Source organism: Aulostomus chinensis, chromosome 6 (genome assembly GCF_037954235.1).
Source record: "Aulostomus chinensis isolate RoL2024-O1b breed Wild chromosome 6, RoL_Achi_v1.0, whole genome shotgun sequence".
NCBI classification, from domain to species: Eukaryota; Metazoa; Chordata; class Actinopteri; order Syngnathiformes; family Aulostomidae; genus Aulostomus; species Aulostomus chinensis.
The window spans coordinates 16,400,100-16,421,428 of NC_141325.1; the positions used below are offsets into that span (position 1 = coordinate 16,400,100).

General features: G+C 41.2%; 1 protein-coding gene across 1 annotated transcript in view; it reads right to left on the reverse strand.

Moving 5' to 3' along the window:
- The window catches only part of nos1 (nitric oxide synthase 1 (neuronal)), a 39,149-nt gene extending 19,174 nt beyond the window's left edge, over positions 1–19,975 (reverse strand). Inside the window, exons 1-9 of the mRNA XM_086206814.1 lie at positions 19,850–19,975; positions 16,021–16,813; positions 11,945–12,044; positions 7,332–7,469; positions 3,481–3,626; positions 2,510–2,672; positions 2,291–2,382; positions 860–1,001; positions 645–784 (exon numbers count right to left, since the gene is read on the reverse strand). Coding sequence (XP_086062940.1) covers positions 645–784; positions 860–1,001; positions 2,291–2,382; positions 2,510–2,672; positions 3,481–3,626; positions 7,332–7,469; positions 11,945–12,044; positions 16,021–16,736 — 1,637 coding nt within the window. The 5' untranslated portion in view covers positions 16,737–16,813; positions 19,850–19,975. The remainder of the gene's footprint in view (positions 1–644; positions 785–859; positions 1,002–2,290; positions 2,383–2,509; positions 2,673–3,480; positions 3,627–7,331; positions 7,470–11,944; positions 12,045–16,020; positions 16,814–19,849) is intronic.
- Positions 19,976–21,329: the final 1,354 nt, after the last annotated feature.

Consider the following 21,329-nt stretch of genomic DNA (forward strand, 5'->3'; position numbering starts at 1 on the left):
CTCCCTTACACTTTCCTAGAGGGATTGATAACATGGCTTGTGCTGTTTTATTTGCAGAGCTCAGCCTAATCTTGTGTAATGATGAGACTCTGTTGGAGGCCACCGTCTGTGCCAAGCTGCTGCCAGAGCTGAGGGCCAGTTGATGCTGGGTTTTGTGCAACAAAAATCCAATTCAGGAGGGAAATCTGGCAGGGAAATCATAGTGTCAAGGGAGTTTAATAGTACTAGTAATGTGATGATAGCTACATTTATCTGTGCCTGTACAACAAGTGTAGAGATAAAAGACAATGATCTACTGTGATTTAGATATTTTTGGACAGTATTCAACACAATTCTAAAATGTTTTATTAAAGTACAGACAGAAATAAAGACAGCTTGAAATCCCACTAACAAGCTGCTTGGTAACCACAAAAACTGGAACAGATTAAGCACAGATAGAACTTTGCTTTATTTTATTTCTCAATTATCATGTGATATAAGCCAGTCAGACCTCTTTATTTAAAAGAAGCCTATTGTTCGAGAACCGTTTTCTTTTTAATGACACTTGCAAGTTGGTGGATGTCTTTTTGTGCAGCCCACACAGTTCCGATTTTGCCACATTCAGTGCATTTAATACATGATTTGGGAGGAAAAGCACAACTTACTTAGGGTGTGTGATTGGCACCTCCAGGATGAGGTCTTCGGGGATCTCGAACAGCTCAGGGTCATTGCCGTTAGCTTGCAGCAGGAGGGGAAGAACATCAAAACGACCCTTCGGAGCTTTCCAGCCCAGCTGAATGCAAATCTAGCAACCAAAAGCGACATGAGTACAAATAAGACAATTCTTCCAAGTACATTTTTGTAGCTCCTCATGTTATACCTCAGTAAATTCAACATTAGCAGGGTCTCCCAGGATCTGTCCGTCAGGCTGTTTGTAGCCTGCATAGCGAATCAACTGAGAGTTCCACACTCGAAAATCATGTTTCCCATCTGTCCTCTGAGGAAATATGGTAATAGCCGACCTGCAAAAAACAAACAAACACACAAACAAGCAAAAAATGGATTACAGTATTATGAATGAGCGATTTAGGTGACTACAGCGACTAATCTAAATCAAAGTACATTAATCAACACAATTGCTTTGCTGGCATTGTACGTGCAATTTGGCCAAAGGCATTTTTTAAATTATGACAAAGGATTCATTGTAGGCCAAAAGCTGAGCTACTTTCAGTCTGTTCTACATCTGAGCGGTGTATGAGTGAGTAAAAGTGTTAATTCTCCAAAGCTGGTTGTGCGTTGGGAGAGCAGCTGGTATAAATCTGGGCCAGCGGTGCTAACAGTCCACATCTGCAGGGGATAAATGCTTGCCTTTGGTAATGGTTGGAAATAGTTAAACCAAGAGTCATAGCCCAGCTGACATATAGAGACAGACAACCGTTCACACTCGGATTAACTGGAGATTCTCACTCGTAGGTGTGAATCAAACTTGCATGTTTTTGTTGTGTGGGAGGGAGCAGGAGCACCTGGAGGGAGCCCACACAGTCACAGGGAGAACATGCAAACTCCACTCAGGGAAGGCATCATATCACTTTTACATAATCCCTCACACAAACATTTATACTACAATGTCAATTGGAACATGGAATCCACATGGAACCCCCCACTTAAAAAACAACATAATCTTTCAGTTCTACTCTATCTTGATAGACATTCTTGCATTACATTTGTTTATTTGATGAGGCAGAAGTTTCTTTTCTGTTTATAATATAGACAGCTTGCTAATATTCAGCCAATATTGATTTAAAATAAGCCAACTCATTCTAAAACTATCTGCACCATGTTGCAACAGCGCTATTTGTTTGTTTGCCCCCGACTGAGACCTGCTGGCTCCTATCAACGTGTGTATCCGAGCTGTCACTGAAGGTCAGCCAGAACGTAATGAATCTGAAGCTAACATGCAAGAAGTAAATATGAAGTGTCACATGTGATTAGGGTTTGGCAGAGAAGTGAGTGAGAGCTCTGCAGGTTTGACAAATGACTGCTTGTTAGCGAGGTCTTCTGATGCCTCACCGATGGGGTAATGATTGGTGCCGAGACACTGACAGGCAGACAGACTGCAGATAGTGTCAGATACAGCGCTAAGCGGCAGAGCAGGCACCGACAGATGGGACAGTGGGTCAAGTCAGGGTAGTAAGAGAGATAGTGAGGGGTGATGAGGAACATGATGTGGCAGATGGAGGATGGAACAAATGCAGAAAAAGGAACATGCACAGTTGCACTAAAGGAAACAACAAAACACTTGCATTTTTACCTCAGGTTGCCTTTGTTGGTGGCATACTTGATGTGGTTGCAAATGTAGTTGTACATTCCATGAGCTGTTGTGCAGTCTCGAGCATCAAAAACCTGGAAACTCACAGTGAAGTAAAGCAAAGTTTAAAAAAAAGGACATTTACAGCCGATTTGACTCTCTTGCCGATCCACTACCTCTTATCAAACAGCACTGAAACAGCAGCAGGATTCTGTTTATTACCTGTAGTTTGGACCACTGGATCCTCCCGACACATCGGGCAGCATTCCTCCAGGCATGCTTGGCTCCGTAAATGAGCTCTGTGTCTTTCAGCTGGTAAGATCCCGAGGCTTCGATTTCCTTGGTGACCTCCTCCAGTCTGTCCACGTGAGCTTTGGAGCCATACCTGTGGTGAAGAATAAAAAGAACATGGGAGGCCCTGTGTGCAAACTATGTTCTGCTGTCATATCGACATTTAAAATTGTCTTTATCACGGCTCTGCCTGCAATGAGCAACATGTAATCTCCCGTGGGAGCCCACGGTCATGGAGGGTCATAAGTCCTCCACTGAGCTAATAAAAGCAAGTTCTTTATTACCCAGACTTCACATCCCCAGGTTTTGCTCGGAGTTAACATACTTCTGCTGTCCTGTACCGAAAATGAGCATGAAAATGTATCTATTCTTATGGAAAAGTTGGGATTCTTGCAAAAACTCTGACCTGTGCGTTCAAACATTTACATGACAGGGGAAAGTGTGAAAGTGAAGCCAATCATTTCTAACCCAATCATTTCCCTCCATATCTACCACAACAAGAATCTAGCGCAGTGGTGCTGTATTTAGTTCATTTATTATCATTCTATTTTCAATATATATGGTGGATAACCCTTATCAACATGACTGATTTATAGTGAATAGTGTGAGGCAATACTGATTGCCATTAACATATAAATATAATGTTAGATATCATGTATAAGGCTACATGATTGATACAGTGGTGCGGTTAGACAACCCTGGAGGATTTGAGGGAGCCATTTTTCGGGATGTTTCAAAGACTCATAGGTCAGTCTCTAAGTGCTTTGTTCATCAAGACTGAGGACAAAAATTGAAACATTTTGAGTCTAAAAAAAACCAACCCCTGTATTGTAAAACTCTTTTAGGAGCATATGCTGTTCCACGTTTGTACCCACTGAACTAAGGGTGCAGGGTGTGCTTGCCTTTTGATGGAGGTATAGTACTGGTCTATGAAGTCAGTGGCCAGGGGAAGAAGCTCCTCTTTGGTTCGGACCTCCTCGGGCTTGCGGGCGTGCTGGTTGGGCATCATCACAGAGCCAATGCACACATTTTCAGTGCACATCGGCATCTGAAAACACAAGAAATATGACGATAAGAGGAGATCCAGTCAGACAAGATGATTTTCATGGGTGGAAAATTGCACTCCAAGATGCAGGTGATTGTGGGGAGAAATTCTCTTGTTCACTAGCACGACTGGCTCTTTGGTATTGCGGTCCGTGAGCATGTTTGGTGCCCCATAAGCCTGGGTTTGAGACCAGGGTGATGTGCTCACCTCAACATTCCCTACAGCATCCTCTTACTTTACAGAAGGCAGAGTTACCGTATTACCTTTGCTAGTCATTCTAGATTAACTGAGGTAACTTCTTCCTCTATTTTTTTAAAAACACATCGGCACCATTGTGTGTGACTTTTTTTTTTTTAATGCCATCTGTGTATCATTCGTTTGGTTTTGATAAATCCTTAAAAAAAAAACTGTTCAAAATTATAGAAAAGCATAAAATTTATGACCTTATGACGCAAATTAAACCATTTTAGATTCTTTCCTGTGCTGGTTGCAAAACCTTGAGGAAACCACCAGACAAAAATTGTGTCAGATGAATTAGGAGGCTCATTTTCACAAAAGAACCCTAAATGCCAACAATGACTACTTTACAGTTCAAATTCGTATTATTATTATGTCACTCACACATGACTGGTGTGCAGTTTAATGACTGGCTCAGTCATTGAGTGTATTGGTATTCCCCTCCATTAAGTGTGATAGGAAGACAGAAATGAAACAGATGCAAATAGAAACTTGCTCAGTGGTACTTGTGCGGTCTGTTTAATGATACGAGTTCATGTCAGCTGTCACTTTGGATTGCTAAATGGCAATTTACCAGCTTAAAGAGACTGAATGTAGGAGAGGAAGGAAGAAAAAAAAATCAGTGCAGACGTGCAGTCAGAGAGGAATTTTGACAATGACCCCAACACTACTGAAACTGTCTGTTACACTAAAACACCCACTTGCACTGTCGAAACACTCAAACGTGGACTGACAGCATCCAAAACAATCTCCCTCAGTGTCCCTTCAAACCCATTCAAGCCTACTCTAAAAAAAACCCCAAAAAAAACATGTTGAGCAAGACAAATAAACACGCTATCATGGCCAGTTAAAACAAAGGAGAGATGGGAGAGGAAATTGAGTTATGATCTCGGAGAGCGCCCGGGAGGGTGAAGATAAAAATAAAGGGATATTTATGAAAGAAAAAGGGGGAAGCTGAGAAAAGCTTATTGATAACAAATAAGACCAACAAAGATGAGAGGAAACCAAGAGTAAGAGGTGACAACAAAATGGGGGGAAATGGATGAGTAGGGCAGCGAGTGTTAAAAATAAAACAAAGCAGTCAGTCGTGCTGCAGCACGTCCGCTCATCATACCGCTCTGGGCATTCATGGCAGCCAGCTGTCCTTTTTGAAAAAGATGGATCATCCTCGAATACGGCAGCGTGATATATAAGGAATCTGAAGATGCTATTACAGGCCACTCTGGGATGCACACAATAGCCTGTCTGATAAGGCCTTCAAGTATTACGCTGCCGTTTACTAATAATAACTGGCGTATTTTGAGGGGTGAATGCTGAAAGACCCATGTCACTCATGGCAGTTCATCTAAATAACATTTTACTTTTTTTTTTCGAAGAAGAAGAAATGGTGTCTTAAAACGAGGTAGGAGAGATACAGCTACACCTTTAACTTCGTCTAGTGCTGATCTCTTCCTCCTCAAGTATTTCCCACACAAACAGTTCCATAGACACAGATTTCATTCAATTAAATTTTTTTGGAAAAGGGCAACAGACTGATGTAGAAGGTATTCGGTAGCTTAAAACATCTTTTCCATTGAGCGTATCCTTCAGTCTGTGCTCAAATCTGACATAACTAATGCCGTTACACTGACCTCTCTGGGAGCTGCCATGAACAATCCCACCTGCTTTGGCAAAACCTTTTCTAACATGATGAGCTGTTTTGCAAGATAATCATTCCCAACATTTTAATGAGAACTCCAATGGATGACATGGAGATGCACTGCATGTTAACAAAAGTTGAATATTCCGAATGTGTGAATCGAAATCTCCACTTACTTTGAATAAAGTCAAGAGTGAGTCAGTGATTTTTTTTTTTTTTTTTTAAATCTCAGCCTCCTGTTTTTGTTATCTTTACCTGGGTACCCTGCTTACTGGCTCAACAGTAAAAGCTGAATCATCAACAGTTCAGGCTCTGGAATGTAACTGTAATTAGTTGCAAGTTAAAAAAAAAAAAAGGCACATTATGTTGAGCCATTGTTCTTCACTCTACTTGACTTGCAAATTAACTGCTGTAAGTCTGCAGGCTAAATGTTTGTTCAGTCAACCAATTCACTGGATTTGATGCTCATTAGTGGCTTTAAGATATTATTAAAGCCACAGATAACACAGCCGACATGTTTGTCAGTTAGCCTATTTGTAGTGGCAATACAGCGCTGATACTCAGTGGGGGGTTTTATTAAATGGTGTTCTTTTATTAGCAGAGTGATTTCAAATAGACATCCCCTTTTGACACTGACTTTACCGACTTAATTATTCCTTTATGTCAATATATTAATCATGTCTATACATTTGGGATTTTGAGCTTGATTCGTTTTGTGATGTACAGTGACCAGAAATATAGAAAAATCTGTCTATTGTTAAAATTGCAACAACGGTAATAATAGACCATCAATGATTATTTAAGTTACGTTTTAAAGTAATTGTTGCATCCTTAAACAGACAGGAGTCAGCCTTCTGTTTAGCTACGATATTCTCCCCGGTGCTGTCTATGAGCTTGTTTTTTTTCTTTTCAGGAAGCAGTCGGAGCCAATTTAACAAAACATTCCATACATGACAACACAAAACAAGAAAAAAACAAAACTGCGCACAGACTGATGACATATAAGGTCCCTCTTGTATAGTGTTGCAAACAACTGGATTAATAAACAATGACATAAAGCGAATTATTTTGAAAGACAAATATAAGATGACCGCGTCTGTCAAAATTTTTTAGCGTTTCAAATATTTCTAGGTCTGATCTTATATTTGCAACCATAAGACTATAAATACAGCAGCCAGCAAGCGTAGCTTAGCATCATGTTTGGTGAACCCGTTTGGTTAACCTGTGCAAAGAGTGTGTATTTTTGTATAGGTTTATATGGTATATTATTTCTAGAATGGAAACATCCGTGAATCATCCCTGGTTGCCTGGCAACTGGTGTCAGTTATGAAAAATAAGACACATTACCCTACCTAATATGACAAACTGATTTTTTTCCCCCAACAACTTGATTTTGTACTCTATCTTACTGCATCGTGTCTATGCTTTTTTTTTAATCTTTCCAATTAAATTTCAAAACTTACTCTAGTATTGAGTCAAGACATAAAACACGAAAGCAAACAAAGATTTTTAAGTTTTGTTTTTTTCCCCCCTTGTCTATTGCATTGCACTTGCATCATACAGGTGTTGCTATCTTTCTGGGAAGGTTGTGGCAGTAGTGTAGTAGTTGGATTTGTGTGAATGTGGTCAGGAAAAAGAGGGCATTGCAGTTTCATCCTGCTTGAAATGAACTGCATGCAAGCAACAATAGCACTTCAAAGCGAGAGTAAACCCCTGATCATTATATTTAATATTTTCTAAACAGAGCTGATCAAAATCCTTCACATAAAATTCCCAGAGTGGCTGTTTTATTGAATTCCTCTATCAATTGCCCAAATTTCCTCACACCAGACCTTGCTGGAGCTGTGATGGAGGGTGTCATTGTAGATGGTGCCGGTCTCCCAGTTCTTGACCTTCATGAATCGGGGGCATTTGGAGGGGCTCCCATTCTGCAGTGACTTGGTGGGAGAAGTCTTGCCTTGAGCCGGGGGCTGCAGAGAGGACACGAATATTGAAAGTCGTTACTTCATGGTACTTTACCGTATTTGGCTAATGATTTCTGACTCAACCCAGTTTTACTTTAAGCTCGCTGTCACACTTCTGACTCTGAGTCACACTGATGTAAAACAGTTTGTGGCCTCCTTCGGGAGAAAAGAGGATGCAAACACTGTGATGGGAAATCAATTGGTGTAAGTATATGGAAATAACATCAGTGTCATTTAGCCTGATTTTTCCACCACCCGAATGCAACAGGACCTCTTTGTGAACTCCTTTGAATGTGATGAAATCCTTCCAGCACTGACCCAAACCACATATACTCATTTCCTTTTGCGTTTCCACTGTGGTACAAATGGCATCATTATTCGACATCAGGTTGATCGCAACCAAACTCTTTGCTCACTGGGTTTTCCAATACTGTCACAATCGACTGATGAATGCCAGCAATCTAGCCCTACATCCTAGACCTCCTGCACAAAGGCACCACGCGACTACTAAAGATCTCAGTAATCAATCCCACACCTTGAAACCTCATCGTGTCCAAACAGCATTGTTAATCACACACTGAAGCAGCATAACAGCGGCACGATCATCACGCTCATTGGCTGAGAAATGAATGCAGCAGTGTCATGTCAGTTGAGTCTCATTGTCATTTCCTTTCCTCTCAACCAGTAGAGGACTTGGAAGGATTGGATTAAGTTTGATTTTGCACACACGGAGTAAAGAGCTTAGTTCCTGTCTGTTCATGCTCCAACAGCAGTAACCCCCGCTGTGCAGCTTAGATATGACACATCGCTATAACGGAGGCTGTTGACAGGGACAAAGATCATTGGTCCGTAAAGAGTCTCTCAGTCAAACAAGCACAAAAAGAGAGCGAATGGAGGCTTGTTGACATTAAAAAAAAAACAACAACGAGCAAATGTTTTTCTTTTTGTTTGCTTGTTAAGCTTGTCTCTCACTAACCAGACACAATTTGGCATTAAAGTTGCTTCTCTGTTTATATGCTGCTTTTGTGTAAGCGGCCTTTCGATGTCAATTTTTAAAAAATTGCGCACAAATGTTAAATCTTTCATACTCATGAAACTGTTCACATGCAAGCACACTGCCAGGTCCTGAATGACTACGCAACTGAATTAAATTACTTTTAAACAGCCTTTAAACATTTGCCACATACATGTAGCTGAGAGCTACTGGAGGAAGAGCGCTAACAGTAAAACGACCAGACCTTTATACAGTGTGCCAGGTCCTGCTAGGAGGCAGGAATTCAAATTAATCTGCAAACTGAGTCAAACACATGAGCATTGTTATACTCTTTTAGTACAAATCAGTGTTCGTGAAGAATTGCTCAAACGACTGAATGAAGACGACCTAGTTTTAGAGTTTGTAAATGGACATTTTGCACAGTTTCATTAGCACCCAACAACAAGTATGAGACGGTTTTCTAAATTCTGGATTCACCAAGAAGTCACAAGTTCAATATCACAGTGACTAACTGATAAACAATGGATTGTGTACAAAAAAAATGGAGTTAATCCAAAATATACTGGGTTGTACACCCCAAGTTAAGTGAAAGTCTATCTTTAGAGGTATCCAAAAAAAACAAAAACAAAACAGCAGCACCAAAAACATTAAGTCCTTGGCAGGAGTAACAATTCATGGAGCTAATTTTAAGTTGATTACCTTTCTGGCTACAACAAATAAAGTCAATTCAGCCAGGCTAAATTGATGATCACCTGCTACAGATGATCTGATTTTGATGCTCTGGCTACCTTGTGACCTCCAACATTCGACTGTTTTACATTCAAAGCAACAGTAATTACCATGTACAACATCACTAAAATAAAGGGATCTTCTTTGTGCGTTATAGAGAATTATTTGCTTGGGAACCATATAAGTCCATCCTGACTGTGAAGCTGCAGGGCCACATAGAAGTGCCCAAGACCAATAGCCCACTCTTATGCAAATCATACTCACGCTTGCTAATTTACTGCAACAGCCCTGCAATAAATCCCCCCTTCATGAGGATCATAATGTCCAGCTTTTATTGAATCGGTTTGAGAGTTGTGTTGATTTATTCTATTGGTCATTTTGGAAGCAGTAATTTGTGATGCTTTGAAATTGTGCTGGGTTTTACTGTGAGCTGATTCTGATATATCAACACTTATTCATAGAAATGACCTGGAGGACATATTAGGAATACCTTTAGTGTAACCCAGTAGAGTTCAACAACTCTCGAAAATGATCATTACACGAAACTAACTTTTTTTTTCAAGCAGGTTCAAGCTCACGCCTTGACTTTTGGCCGTTCTGCTTGATTTAATCCTCATGCAGAGAGGATTTATTGCAGGATTGTTTCCACTATACATTGGTGTTGTCGCGGTGTACTCGATAAATTCAAAGATTTCACAAGCAAATTTACAGTCGGTTTCAAGTCTTCAGTGTTTTTAGCGACGAAAATCTATTTTTCCAATTTGTGTGAAACAAATGCCCAATTTGGCGCTGAAACCCCCCCCCCCCCCCCCGGGTTTATAATGAGTTTTTCCTTGGCCCATGTTCCATCTCTCCGCTAAGTTTCATAAAAATCAGTCAGCTTTTTTTTTTTTTTTTTTTTAGTAATTCAGCTGACAAACACATGCTGATGAATACATAACCCTCTCAGCGACCCCTAATTACAGTAGGTATAGATCCCATCATCCATCTTTCACGGGCCTCACCTTTCTAAAACAGGTGTGCATGTAACAGAACAGAGCATCTGTCGCACTGGAGTTGAAGATAATTGAAGCTAATTTGATGACGTTAATTTCAGCACGGGGCGTAATCACCGAAGACTTTCTGCTAAATGTATTTATGCAGTGAAGTTCTTCATTCATCATCAATTAAAACTGAGATGATGAGCAAGACGGGGGATAGACGGGGGGGGGGTGGTAGAAGAGTAAGAACTGTTGGGTGCTGTTTGTTACACATTTCTACACATGATTTATAAGGAAGGACAACTGGAACCTTTAAAAGATTACTAAGCCACGTGATCAAAAATAAAAAAAACATGAAAGAAAGGTCTCTGCATTCATCGCATCAGCAGTTTAAGTCCCTAGAACTCCATAGCTGGTAGAATTTGACAGAACCTTCTGCCACCTTTGCAACAGAATTATTAAACATTAAATTATGCAGAAGCTCAAGCCAGGGGGACATGGACAATCCTGCACCCAAGTAAGAAACTCATTTGCAGTCTGACTTGTCACTTGAAATCCTTGCATTTAATCATATAAAAGTTTTTGAACTCGAAAAATGAACCAACTGACTCCATTTCATTAAATTAAACACCATCAAAATGTGACAGGAAAATGACCGCAAGGGAACTTCCAGCTGCATGAGTCAGTCATACAGGACAAAAGCAGGGATTCCACTTCCTAGACACATGCAGTGAAGCACAAAGGCTTTTTTAGTCTACTACCACGATTGACATATGGCTTTTTATCACCACAGTACATCCTCTCTAACCGCTGTCAAACTCGCCTCATCCACAGGCCCCTCCCCTGCCTCTGTCCAAACACAGTCACACACACATTCTCACACACACAAGCACATTAATGTTCTCTTGCCTGCAGGTCGTGGGGGGGATCATTTCAAGAGGGGGCCGTATTTGATGAGGAGAGAGGAATCGGCAGCTGCGTGCTTTCATGATGCCTCCAGAAATTATTTTTGCAACATCCGGTTCCATTGAATGAGTGACATCACAAGTGGGTGGATAAACGCAGACCATGTGCAGATTACGACACTATCCCTGTTACAGACACTCAGACCTGTGACCAGGCCCTTCTATTTGGAAGGCATAAGCTGGATTTAATGCTGCTCCAGCTTGTCGCTGGAAGGATCTAATGCCTAGGTGATGGGATGGTAGGCAAAGGGCTTTATTTGCGAAAAAAAGTCAACATGAATATGCACGCTCAGTTTCTGAGAACCTTGAATGGTCCAAAAGTGTGGATTAAAGTTGAAGAGAGTGAAGAAAAAAGGACCAAAGCAGGCATGTGTGCACATTCATTATTCAGCTAGAGATACTAGCAAGCCTGCTCAAAAACACTGCACACACACACACACACACACACACACACACACACACACACACACACACACACACAAGCTATAAGGTTTAAGGTTCTTTAAATGACTGATGAATAAATGTGGGGCCTCCACTTCTGCCAGAAAAAGAAAAGACAAAAGGTAAAAATGTTGAATGATAACACAAATATCGTGTGTTATTTTCACTCAACATTATAACTTTTCTTCCTAGTTTTAACTTTTACTGTATAATTTTGACTTTTAATCGAAAAATCTGATTGTTTCTAATTTTTAATTAAGTTTTCATCATACTTTTTTCTTTTACTCCCAGACAAGGCCTTCCATTCAAGCATAAATGTGCCCACATCTGAGAATAAGCCACGACGATATTGAAGAAGCGTTCGATTTTTACCTTGTCAGTGTCAATGTTGTGGAGCACCACTGGCATGTTCTCCAGCGTTCTGTCATTATCTGACAGCTGAGGTGACGTACCATTTCCCACACCGAGGTCCCTTGAAAAAACAAACAAATTACTGTCAGGTGTGTGAACGCACATCTGCTCCAGCATTACTCGGTCCCAGTCTCCACCCTCACAGCCGCACATGTACGGACTTCACGGGCTTGAGACCTGTTCCAATTATAAATAGTTACACGAATGAGGGAGTACCACCGACATTTTAGCCCTTGATATTACCTATGCCATGTTGTTTTGTTTTGTTTTTTTGCATAACATTGTTGTGTAACATTTACTTGTTAGTGTTGTATTGAATGAATTGGAATTGGAACTTGCCTGGGTGACCAGAGACCACTGTCCTTACAGAGTGCACTTACACCCCCCACTCAATCACTCACCAGGTGATGACAGTTAAATCTGAAGTCTGTCCAAGGGGTGGAGATTTTCACATTTCTTTTTAAAATTCTTATTTTCACTTTAAAAATCCTGCCAAATCAAAACCCTATGCTGCAGGAAGTCTACACATTATTCTTAACCTTCAGTCAATAGATAAACAAATAATATTTTTTGGTGCATTGGCAGAATATTTTACTTTTTACAAGCATGGAAAAAAAACTGGGTTAAGATGCAAATCCATAAGCAAACTTTGACATGAGATATGCCTGAAAATCAAGCCACTTTTATTTTACTGAAGTTCTACTAAAATGACAAGGCAAGATTTTGACTTTTTGCAGAGTAAATAATGAACCTCTCTTTTCAAATCAATGAAATGTAGACTCGCGCTTCCTCCAAAATGCTGTTCAGTCACAGAGTCGTGTCCAATTTCACAGCTTTTCTTTGTTCAGCAGATTGAACAGACAGATCTTAGCTGACATTGTTATGTTTTTCTTTACAGCTGCAACTTTCTTGCACATTTATCGGTACTTGAATTCAAACAACACAATTTGAACGGGGGGGAGACGACTACAGCTCAGAGGTACTGTAGAGTGGCCGTCTAGCAACCGAAGGGTCACTGGTTCGATCCTCACTTCCTCCAGTGACCATGTCAAAGTATCCTTGAGCAAGATACTGAATCCCTAATTGCTCTAATTGACGGCCCGGCGGGTGAACCCTGCCTCTCGCCAAATGTCACCTGGGATCGGCTCCAGCGCCCCCGTGACCCTTAACAGCAAAGACAAGAAAATGGATGGATGGATGGATGGAAGATTATATGGGTACTGTGGCAAACCCATTGCCATGTGATTTTAAGTTGAATGTTCCTCCAAACAAAAATGCCCACATACATCACTTCAAGCACGTGTTCATGACGATCGTGATCTCCTCTCACGTTCACACTGAATCGTCCTAATGCTTCAACGTGCAATATTCATCCCTACAATCCAGAGGTGGAGTTCAGACAGGCTGTAACAAAGTTGCATGTGCTGCGTGCGCCATTAACCCTGAGCATCATCAGCTTCATACTGAATACTGCAATTGTAACTGCTTGTTCTCTGTCAACAGATACGATGCACCACTCTTTCACGCCGACGTAAATGGAGAGATGTTCTGTGTTCACAGAGATAAAATGCCTCTCCTCTATATCCCTTCTCATTCGCTCTAAAAAAAGCCTTCCTCGATAGCTAAACCCCAAATCATAATTAAGTTAGCAGACGCCTTCCTGGCTCTGACCAAATGTCAGCATGCTTTTAGATAATTTAACTCTGTTACAGGTAGGCCCATTAACTAAAGCCATCTCAGTGCGACTTTAACCTTAATATGCCTTCATATGTTCTAAGGACATAGAAAGCGATGGATAACTTTGAGGCTGTTCATTAAAGAGGAGAGGATGTACACGAGATATTGACTCAAGGAGATGTTGACCTCACAGTACAAATGAAGACAACAAAGACCTCAAGAGTGGGAACCATTTTGACATAAATGCAGAGAATTTGATATTCAGCGCGATGATGACAACGGTGGTTCAGAGTAAACACTTGAAAAGGGTCTCAACAATGCACGGAAATAAAAAAGTATCATATCAGGTTTGTGTCAAGTTTTAGGTTCTGGTTTGATCATTTGTGGTCAGCAGTGTCAGTAATATATAAACTAGTATCAATACTATTGAAGTGCAGGCAAAGGCTATTAATTACATATGACTCTATGGGAATATGACAAATGCTTCCATATAGAACAGAGAACTCTCTGACTATCTTCAAGGACGGAATGTCCTTGGCAACAGAAGTGCCTCCTTGGACAGACATTTTTATTTTAGTCCCGTGTCAGATATAAGATGTCAGAAATACCGATCATCATCACCACCATCATCATCATCATCAATGACCCCTCATTTTAAATAATGTCAAGAGCAAAAAAACTGCGAAGGAAAAAAAAATAAACTACAGACCAAAACACCTTTAAACCTGCGACACTGAAAGGCAGAGTTATTGGCGACTGTGGCGTTAAACTGGCCCACAGTAACCAATGTGTTGAGTTTGACTGAAAGCAGTTTGTTTTCCCAGTTTCATTGTTTGTCTGGAGAAACATCAAGCATTTTAGCAACTACTTGCACTTGTAGACTTAATACTATGTGACCGCTTTAGTAAAGTGCTAAGTTGTGATTGCACCTTGCATTTCAGGATTTTAAAAATGAAGAAGAGGAACTGGAGCATATCTGGCCTCACAGAAAACGGTGTCCATCCCACTTTTTCATATAGAATGCAGTGACGGGGGGAGTAACTGGCATCAGTAATGAACATGAGTGCAGAGTCCAGCGAGGTGAGAGTGGAGGCTGAATCATGTCTGTTGATAACGTCACCACAGTCCACAACTGACAAAAACACACCTTCAATGATACGTTTCCTACAGAACAAAAGTAAGTTGGATTTGGTAAATATCCCATCTTTCGTTTTAATTTACCTGCAAGCATTTCACTGTGAAATATAGACGTAACTGTGTAACTAAGTGTCTGGCTCTTGAGAATAACTTGTATTTAGTCTCGTCTTCATTCAGAATCCATATCAGTATTAGTTACCTAAAGATCTAATCGCTTTGGTGTTATTTTAGTCAATTTGATTCATGATGTTGAATAATAATAATAATAATAATAATAATAATTTTGGGAAAAATTTTGAAAAAAAGGGTTGCAGTTCAGTTTTGCTCAACAAAATTAAAAAAAAAATATTGTGGTCCCTGCAGTAGAGTTCAACTGTTGATGCAACCTTACAAAGACACCTGGGAATGGATGAAAGATTATGGACCTCATTCATAAACTCTTCTTGTGCACAAATAAATTCTGAACACAACAGGGTTTTTTAGCACTAAAATAACAATTACAGGCGATTCACAATAGATATCGGGAGCAAGGAGACAGAAATAGCATCACCTGTCTGTAAGAGTCATGCAGAATTTAGCGATGAAAAAAGTCCAACAAATTTGTACATAAAAACAATTCATGGATGGGGCTCAATGTTGATTTTTCCTTTCATTTGTAAAATGTGCTGAAATTCCTCAATGAAACTGCAACTGCAGTCTGATATATGCTCTGATAAATAATATAAAACAAGAGAAACAATTTGAGAATCTGCTGTTTAAGTTGTCGTATAATGCCGAAGGCAAGATCTGATATATTAAAAGAAGGTTACATGAATCTATGAAGCCATTGTTCCAGTATTTACACAGAGAAAATTAAATGTTCATTACTGATATTGTGAATAATGTCATCTTAAATGTGGCTTGCCAGAGACCAGCATGCCGACAGTAATGATCGGGCACTGCATGCTGGGAAATATTAGGTGAATAAATGCCTGTGTCTGCCAGCTAATGAAACCCAGCTGGGTCAAGTACTTTAGAGACAGGAGATTAAAGGGTGTCTTTCAATCACAGGACCAGATGTGAGCTCTTGTTTCAACTAATAACCTCCTTGTTAAAGAGTCCTTGACTGAAATCCTGAATCTCATTCAACCTGGTCTCTACCTCCATCCTGCACGGTAGAGGGGAACAAGCACAAAGACGCATTGACAAAGTGATCAATAAAGAAGTATCACATCACAAATTACCAGGCCACTTGAATCTCAGCGTCCCTCCTCCCAGCATTCCTCTGTCCTTCTCCATTGATCTCCTTTTTGCTGTTTTTGATGAGGCGCAGCACTGGTTCGATCTCCTTCAGCAGCTCATTGTTCTCCTCTAGCCCATTGCAGAGGACAGAGCCACGCCCCCCTTCCCTCATCAGCAGGGGGTCCTGGGCCTGCATGCTTCCTCTCTGCAGAAGGGATTGGGTGATGGATGGAGAGGACAGGTTCTCAATTGCCCTGAGCTGAGGCTCCTTGTTGACCTGCTGCCCGGAGTTGAATGGGCTGAACGGGGAACAGTGCTCATAAGATTTTGAGGGTGGGAAGGCTGGCCGCGTGACCCGCACTGTGCGCTGGCGGCCATCTCCAGAAAGGGTGGTCTCCAGGTGTGTGGTGAAGCCCTCAGGCCCACGGAGGATGAGCACGGCATGGCTTTCAGGTGAAACGTTCTTCAGTGTCTCGAGGGCCCGTTCATAGGACAGGTCCACCAGGGGCTTGTTGTTGACTGCCAATACAATGTCTCCAACCTGCACCAGGCCGCATTCTTCAGCTGCACCTCCCCGGATGAGGTCTGACACAATTACAGGTGGCTTGGACACCCTCTGCTTCACCAGAAAGCCCAGACCACCAACCTTCCTCTTGAAAAGACGCACTGAGATGATGTTGGGCTGCAGCTGGCACACTGTCGGCTCCGACTCCTGCATGGTGTGTGTGTGTGTGTGTGTGTGTGTGTGTGTACTTACTTGCGCTGATGTGTGTGTGTGTGTCCTCAGGGATTTTTCTGGAAGGAGCAGAGGGGAAATAGAGGTTCTATTACTTTCAGGGAAAAATTGAAGGCATGTTTTTTTTTTTTGGTTGCTGTGTACTGATTTAACATCAGTCAAAAAGGGTGTATGAGTCATGGAAGCAAGTGTTTTGAGCAGGTAATATCACAGAGTCATGTTGAGTTACAAAATGGCATCGAAGCTATGAAAAAAAATATTTTATCCAAGCGATCACACCAGTGGGATCTGCAATATTTGCAAAGACTAAACACGGAAACAAACAAAAGTGCTTGCAGTGTATAAGATGAATTTTCTCAAGTTTTTTTCCCCTTTTAAATTACTTTACGCATTCACGTTCAAATTTACAATCGGAAATTGAGAGTCACATTAAAAGAAGCATATCTTGATAAGGTGTTGGGCTGCCATAATAGTTTTGAATTGTTGTTGGTCAAAATCTTCCAGAATGGACTGACATCTCATAACTGCAGCAAAGGATTCAGATTATTCTCAGATTTTAACCCCTCTGTGCCCAGTTTGTCCTCTGTTTCACCACATTTATTTCCTTTTAATTCGCCTCCCAGCGGTATTTTTATTGTACATGTATTAGACAGAAAGTTTCTTTTCATATTAGAATAGACATCAGGAGTTTATGCAGTATGACATCCTGTTATACATTAAACTACCCAACAGATGTCAAAAATGACATGCTGATGCACCAGTAATAATCATCTTATTTCATCCTTAAATTAGGCCTATTTATATTTTGTGGTGTTACTTTTTGACTTTAAATCAACATTCTGCGTGCATAATGTTTTCTTGCATTCATTCCCAAGATAAACATTGTGAAACATTAACTTTTCTTGCTCCTGTGATTGTGTAGCTGAGACACAGCAGCATATTTGTACCTGAGTGCTCTTGGTAGACACGGCAACACTCTTCATTCAAGTGCAACGCCCCACGCATGTTATGTTTACACGTGTCTTTGCGTGATCACAACTGTAAAGAAAGCCATCGGGCCCGTCTTTAATGTCGATGCACTACTCGAGCATCATCTTTCAACCTGTGAGATAATGTCTGTACACTTGACATGAACTTCACGAACAAAAGAAGCACTGCCGGACGCCAAATAATGCGTCTGACTGCCTTTGATGCAAATCTATAACAAAGAGAGTTGCTTACTCCAGGCCAGCTCAAGCCTCACTGCTCTGCTTCACTAGTTGGAAAAATTCAGCACCAAGGACAGCGCTCCTCCTCTATACACCCTCCCCACATACACACACATAAGCATGAAGCATAAAACTCTCATAATCCTTACAAGTTAACTCAACATTCCCTGTTACAGCAATCACTTATTTGCACCCAGCACGCGGGGGGGTTGCAGGAATAAGTTAAACACGCGACCCTTTAATCTTCACTCTTTGTAGATGCACCCCACTAAGGTAAGAAATGACCAATAACCGATGTGAATATTAATGCAAACGCGCTCTAGCATGTGTGGGGATTTGCTGGCTTGTGTCATTCATGAAGAAATTTTACATTCATCGAAAACAAACAGCTGCTTCTTATCAGCTGGCTTTGGTGATTCATGATAACCATTTTTTTTAATTATCTGTAGGGCTACAATGATCCCATTTCGTCCCATAATAAGATTTCAACCTGCGTTCAATAATTATGAGAGAATGTATGAGTCTGTTCGAGGTGTTATTATAAAGTCAATAATTGATTTAAAATTTTCTTCCTTACTCCTTTAAATGATGACAAGGATAATTTTTAATCTTTCTGTAAGTGTCAGCAAGTACGCATCATATGGTCAAACATCTTATTTGCATCCTTCATCCATCCATCCATTGTCTTCCGCTTATTCCTACATGAAGGGTCGCGGGGGGGGGGGGGGGTGGCTGGAGCCTATCCCAGCGTCAACGGGCGAGAGGCGGGGTTCACCCTGGACAGGTCGCATTTGCATCCTTTAAAAAGAAAATAATAGTTTTCTTCCAAATCCACGGGTCATGTATCTAATGAGGTTTCAGGCAAAAAACAAACACTGAGCTATCAGCCAGACCGCCGACTGACCCTCGAGGGGAGTCAAGGGTCGAAAATGACCTGCAGTGTTCCAGTAGGATCCTTAGTTATTTTGTGACAGTGCCTTATCGTGGAGGAATCTATTTTAAAGGTCAGTTGTTATTGTGATCATGTTGCGATCGTTCCGGGAAAAAAAAGTTTTTTTAAAAAACAAAAACAACACAACCTCGTCGAGTGGGATTAGTCCAGCTGGTGTGCTTCATAATTATAGCGTACCGTCAAAAGAATGGGCTCTGTTGGGAAACTGGGGGCGAGAGTGTGCAGACAGAGGATGTTCAGGGGCCAAACTCAACATTCGAACAATTTTTGCCTCCCTTGACCGATGCAACGCAAACAAACAGGTGGCTTTTGTTCAGTTTGCTGTCGTCATCACTTAACAGTGCAACATCAACAGTGAACAGGCTGAGAATATCCATCAGCGACGAAGCAGCAAGACAACTAACCTTGCTGCAACAACTCACTGAGAGCTGATTTCCTTTGCAGATATTAAGAGAAGCCCAGACATGGAACATTCACATAACTGGGTGGTATTAACAGTAACCAGTCTTTTTTTTTGCAACAAACTACTTAATAAATTGTTATGATTTCAGGTTGCAGAAATTTTAGATTCTCGTAGGACTAAAAAGCGCAATTGGAAAATGTGGTTGTATTTATTTTTGACATATTTTGATGAACCCTTTTTCCCCCCCTCTCTCCAAGCGTCTATATGATCAGCTAAAACGCACAAAATGTTCCAGAATTGAATAGATACTTCTCAGAGCAACAAGTTCTCCAGACACTTTTTAGTCAAACATGCAAATAACATCATCGCAAATCGGACCGTGAACTCTTCTTAAAGCTTCATCCATCTGAGATAAAAGCTGCTCAGCGCATTCATCCACCTGCGGAATGCGCAGCCTAATTTTTTTTTCTCCCCAGGAATAAACGAGAAAATAAAGGCGCACAGAGTGGTTGAAAAAGAGACAGAAACTCACCCCTGAGAACAAGATCTCTGTCACAACGAGCTGCTGCTGCTGCTGCAGGAAACTTGGGGTAAAACTCCTGCGCTCCCGCGTCTCGTCCTCAGCAGCGGCTGCACACAAATCGGTCCTACAAAAGCGTTTCCAGGTCGCAGCGACGCGCTCTGCCTCTCTAGAGACGAGGCATGCTTGTGGCTCTCTGCGCACCGGGGCGCCTTATAAATACAGACACTGTGACGAGCTCGGAGAGAGCCGTGCGCGGGCATTTAAATGAACTGTCGGTGGGTTTAGTTGTGTGGCTATCGTCATCACTCAGCATGCAGCAGCTGACTCTCCTCTCATCCTCACTTCTCCTGCTGCCTATAGGCCTTCAAAGAGGGGAAGGGAGATACATCACACATACCGAACCTGCAATACATTCTGTGCTCATGAAAATCAAACACTGATTTTGATTGAAAAGCACCAAAAAAAGTGAAATGAAACACACAAAAACACTGCTTTGCACTTTGTCTAAATATGATTGATGGCAAATCTGTGCAAATAAATGAGCATCTAAAGACCTTGAATGAGTAAAATAAAAAAAAAAAAAGGACTAAAGATGCTCTTGAGATATTTTATCACGGACAAATTCTTAATGAAAATGACGCACCCTCTCAGGAAACAACATTTGAAATATTTAGCAGGGAGCTCCAAAGAGATGAGGAAAGGAAAAGCTCTGATCTGCTTTATCATGTAAAAAGGCATTTCTAGAATTTGAACACATGTATAACATATAAATAACAAAACTAATAAATGAGAGCAGTAACAGCAAGAAAAGAACTGCCAATCACAAGTTCATGCTGACCACACTGCTGACCTTTGTGTGTCTGACATCCTTAAGAAAGACAGAAATTTGCATCCGCAGTTTATCTGCCTTTCATAAGAACTTGATCAACAAGTTTCACATCATCCGTATCTCTGTTTTGACAACCATTCAACTGTTGCTTTTTTGGTGCAGGATTAATACCTGCGTGTAAATTGTTAAAGTCTCAGTTTGATGAGTCATCAGTATCCACAGATAGCAAATTTGAAACCTCCCAACATGATTCTAAGGCATCAAAACATGTTTTCTTTCTCTAGAGTTATTCTCAGTGATTGAGCAAATAGTTTAATCAAAATCAACAGCTTCCGGAAAGGATGAATGTAGATGTCACCCTTTCAAAAATCCAGCCTCCATCTTCGCACAATGGCCTCTAACCTCTCTGCTAAGCTGTCACCTGGATCAGTAACAGTCCAGACGAGACAGTCTTGGGCAGCACGGTGGTGCAGTGGTCAGCACTGTCACCTCACAGCAAGAAAGTTTGGGGTTCGAGCCCCGGCTCGGGCACAGGATCTTCCTGTGTGAGTCTCCATGTTCTCCCTGTTCCTGTGTGGGTTCTCTCTGGTACCCCAGCTTCCTCCCACAGTCCAAAGACATCAAGAGGGGACGAGGCTGATTGATACTCTAAACTGACCG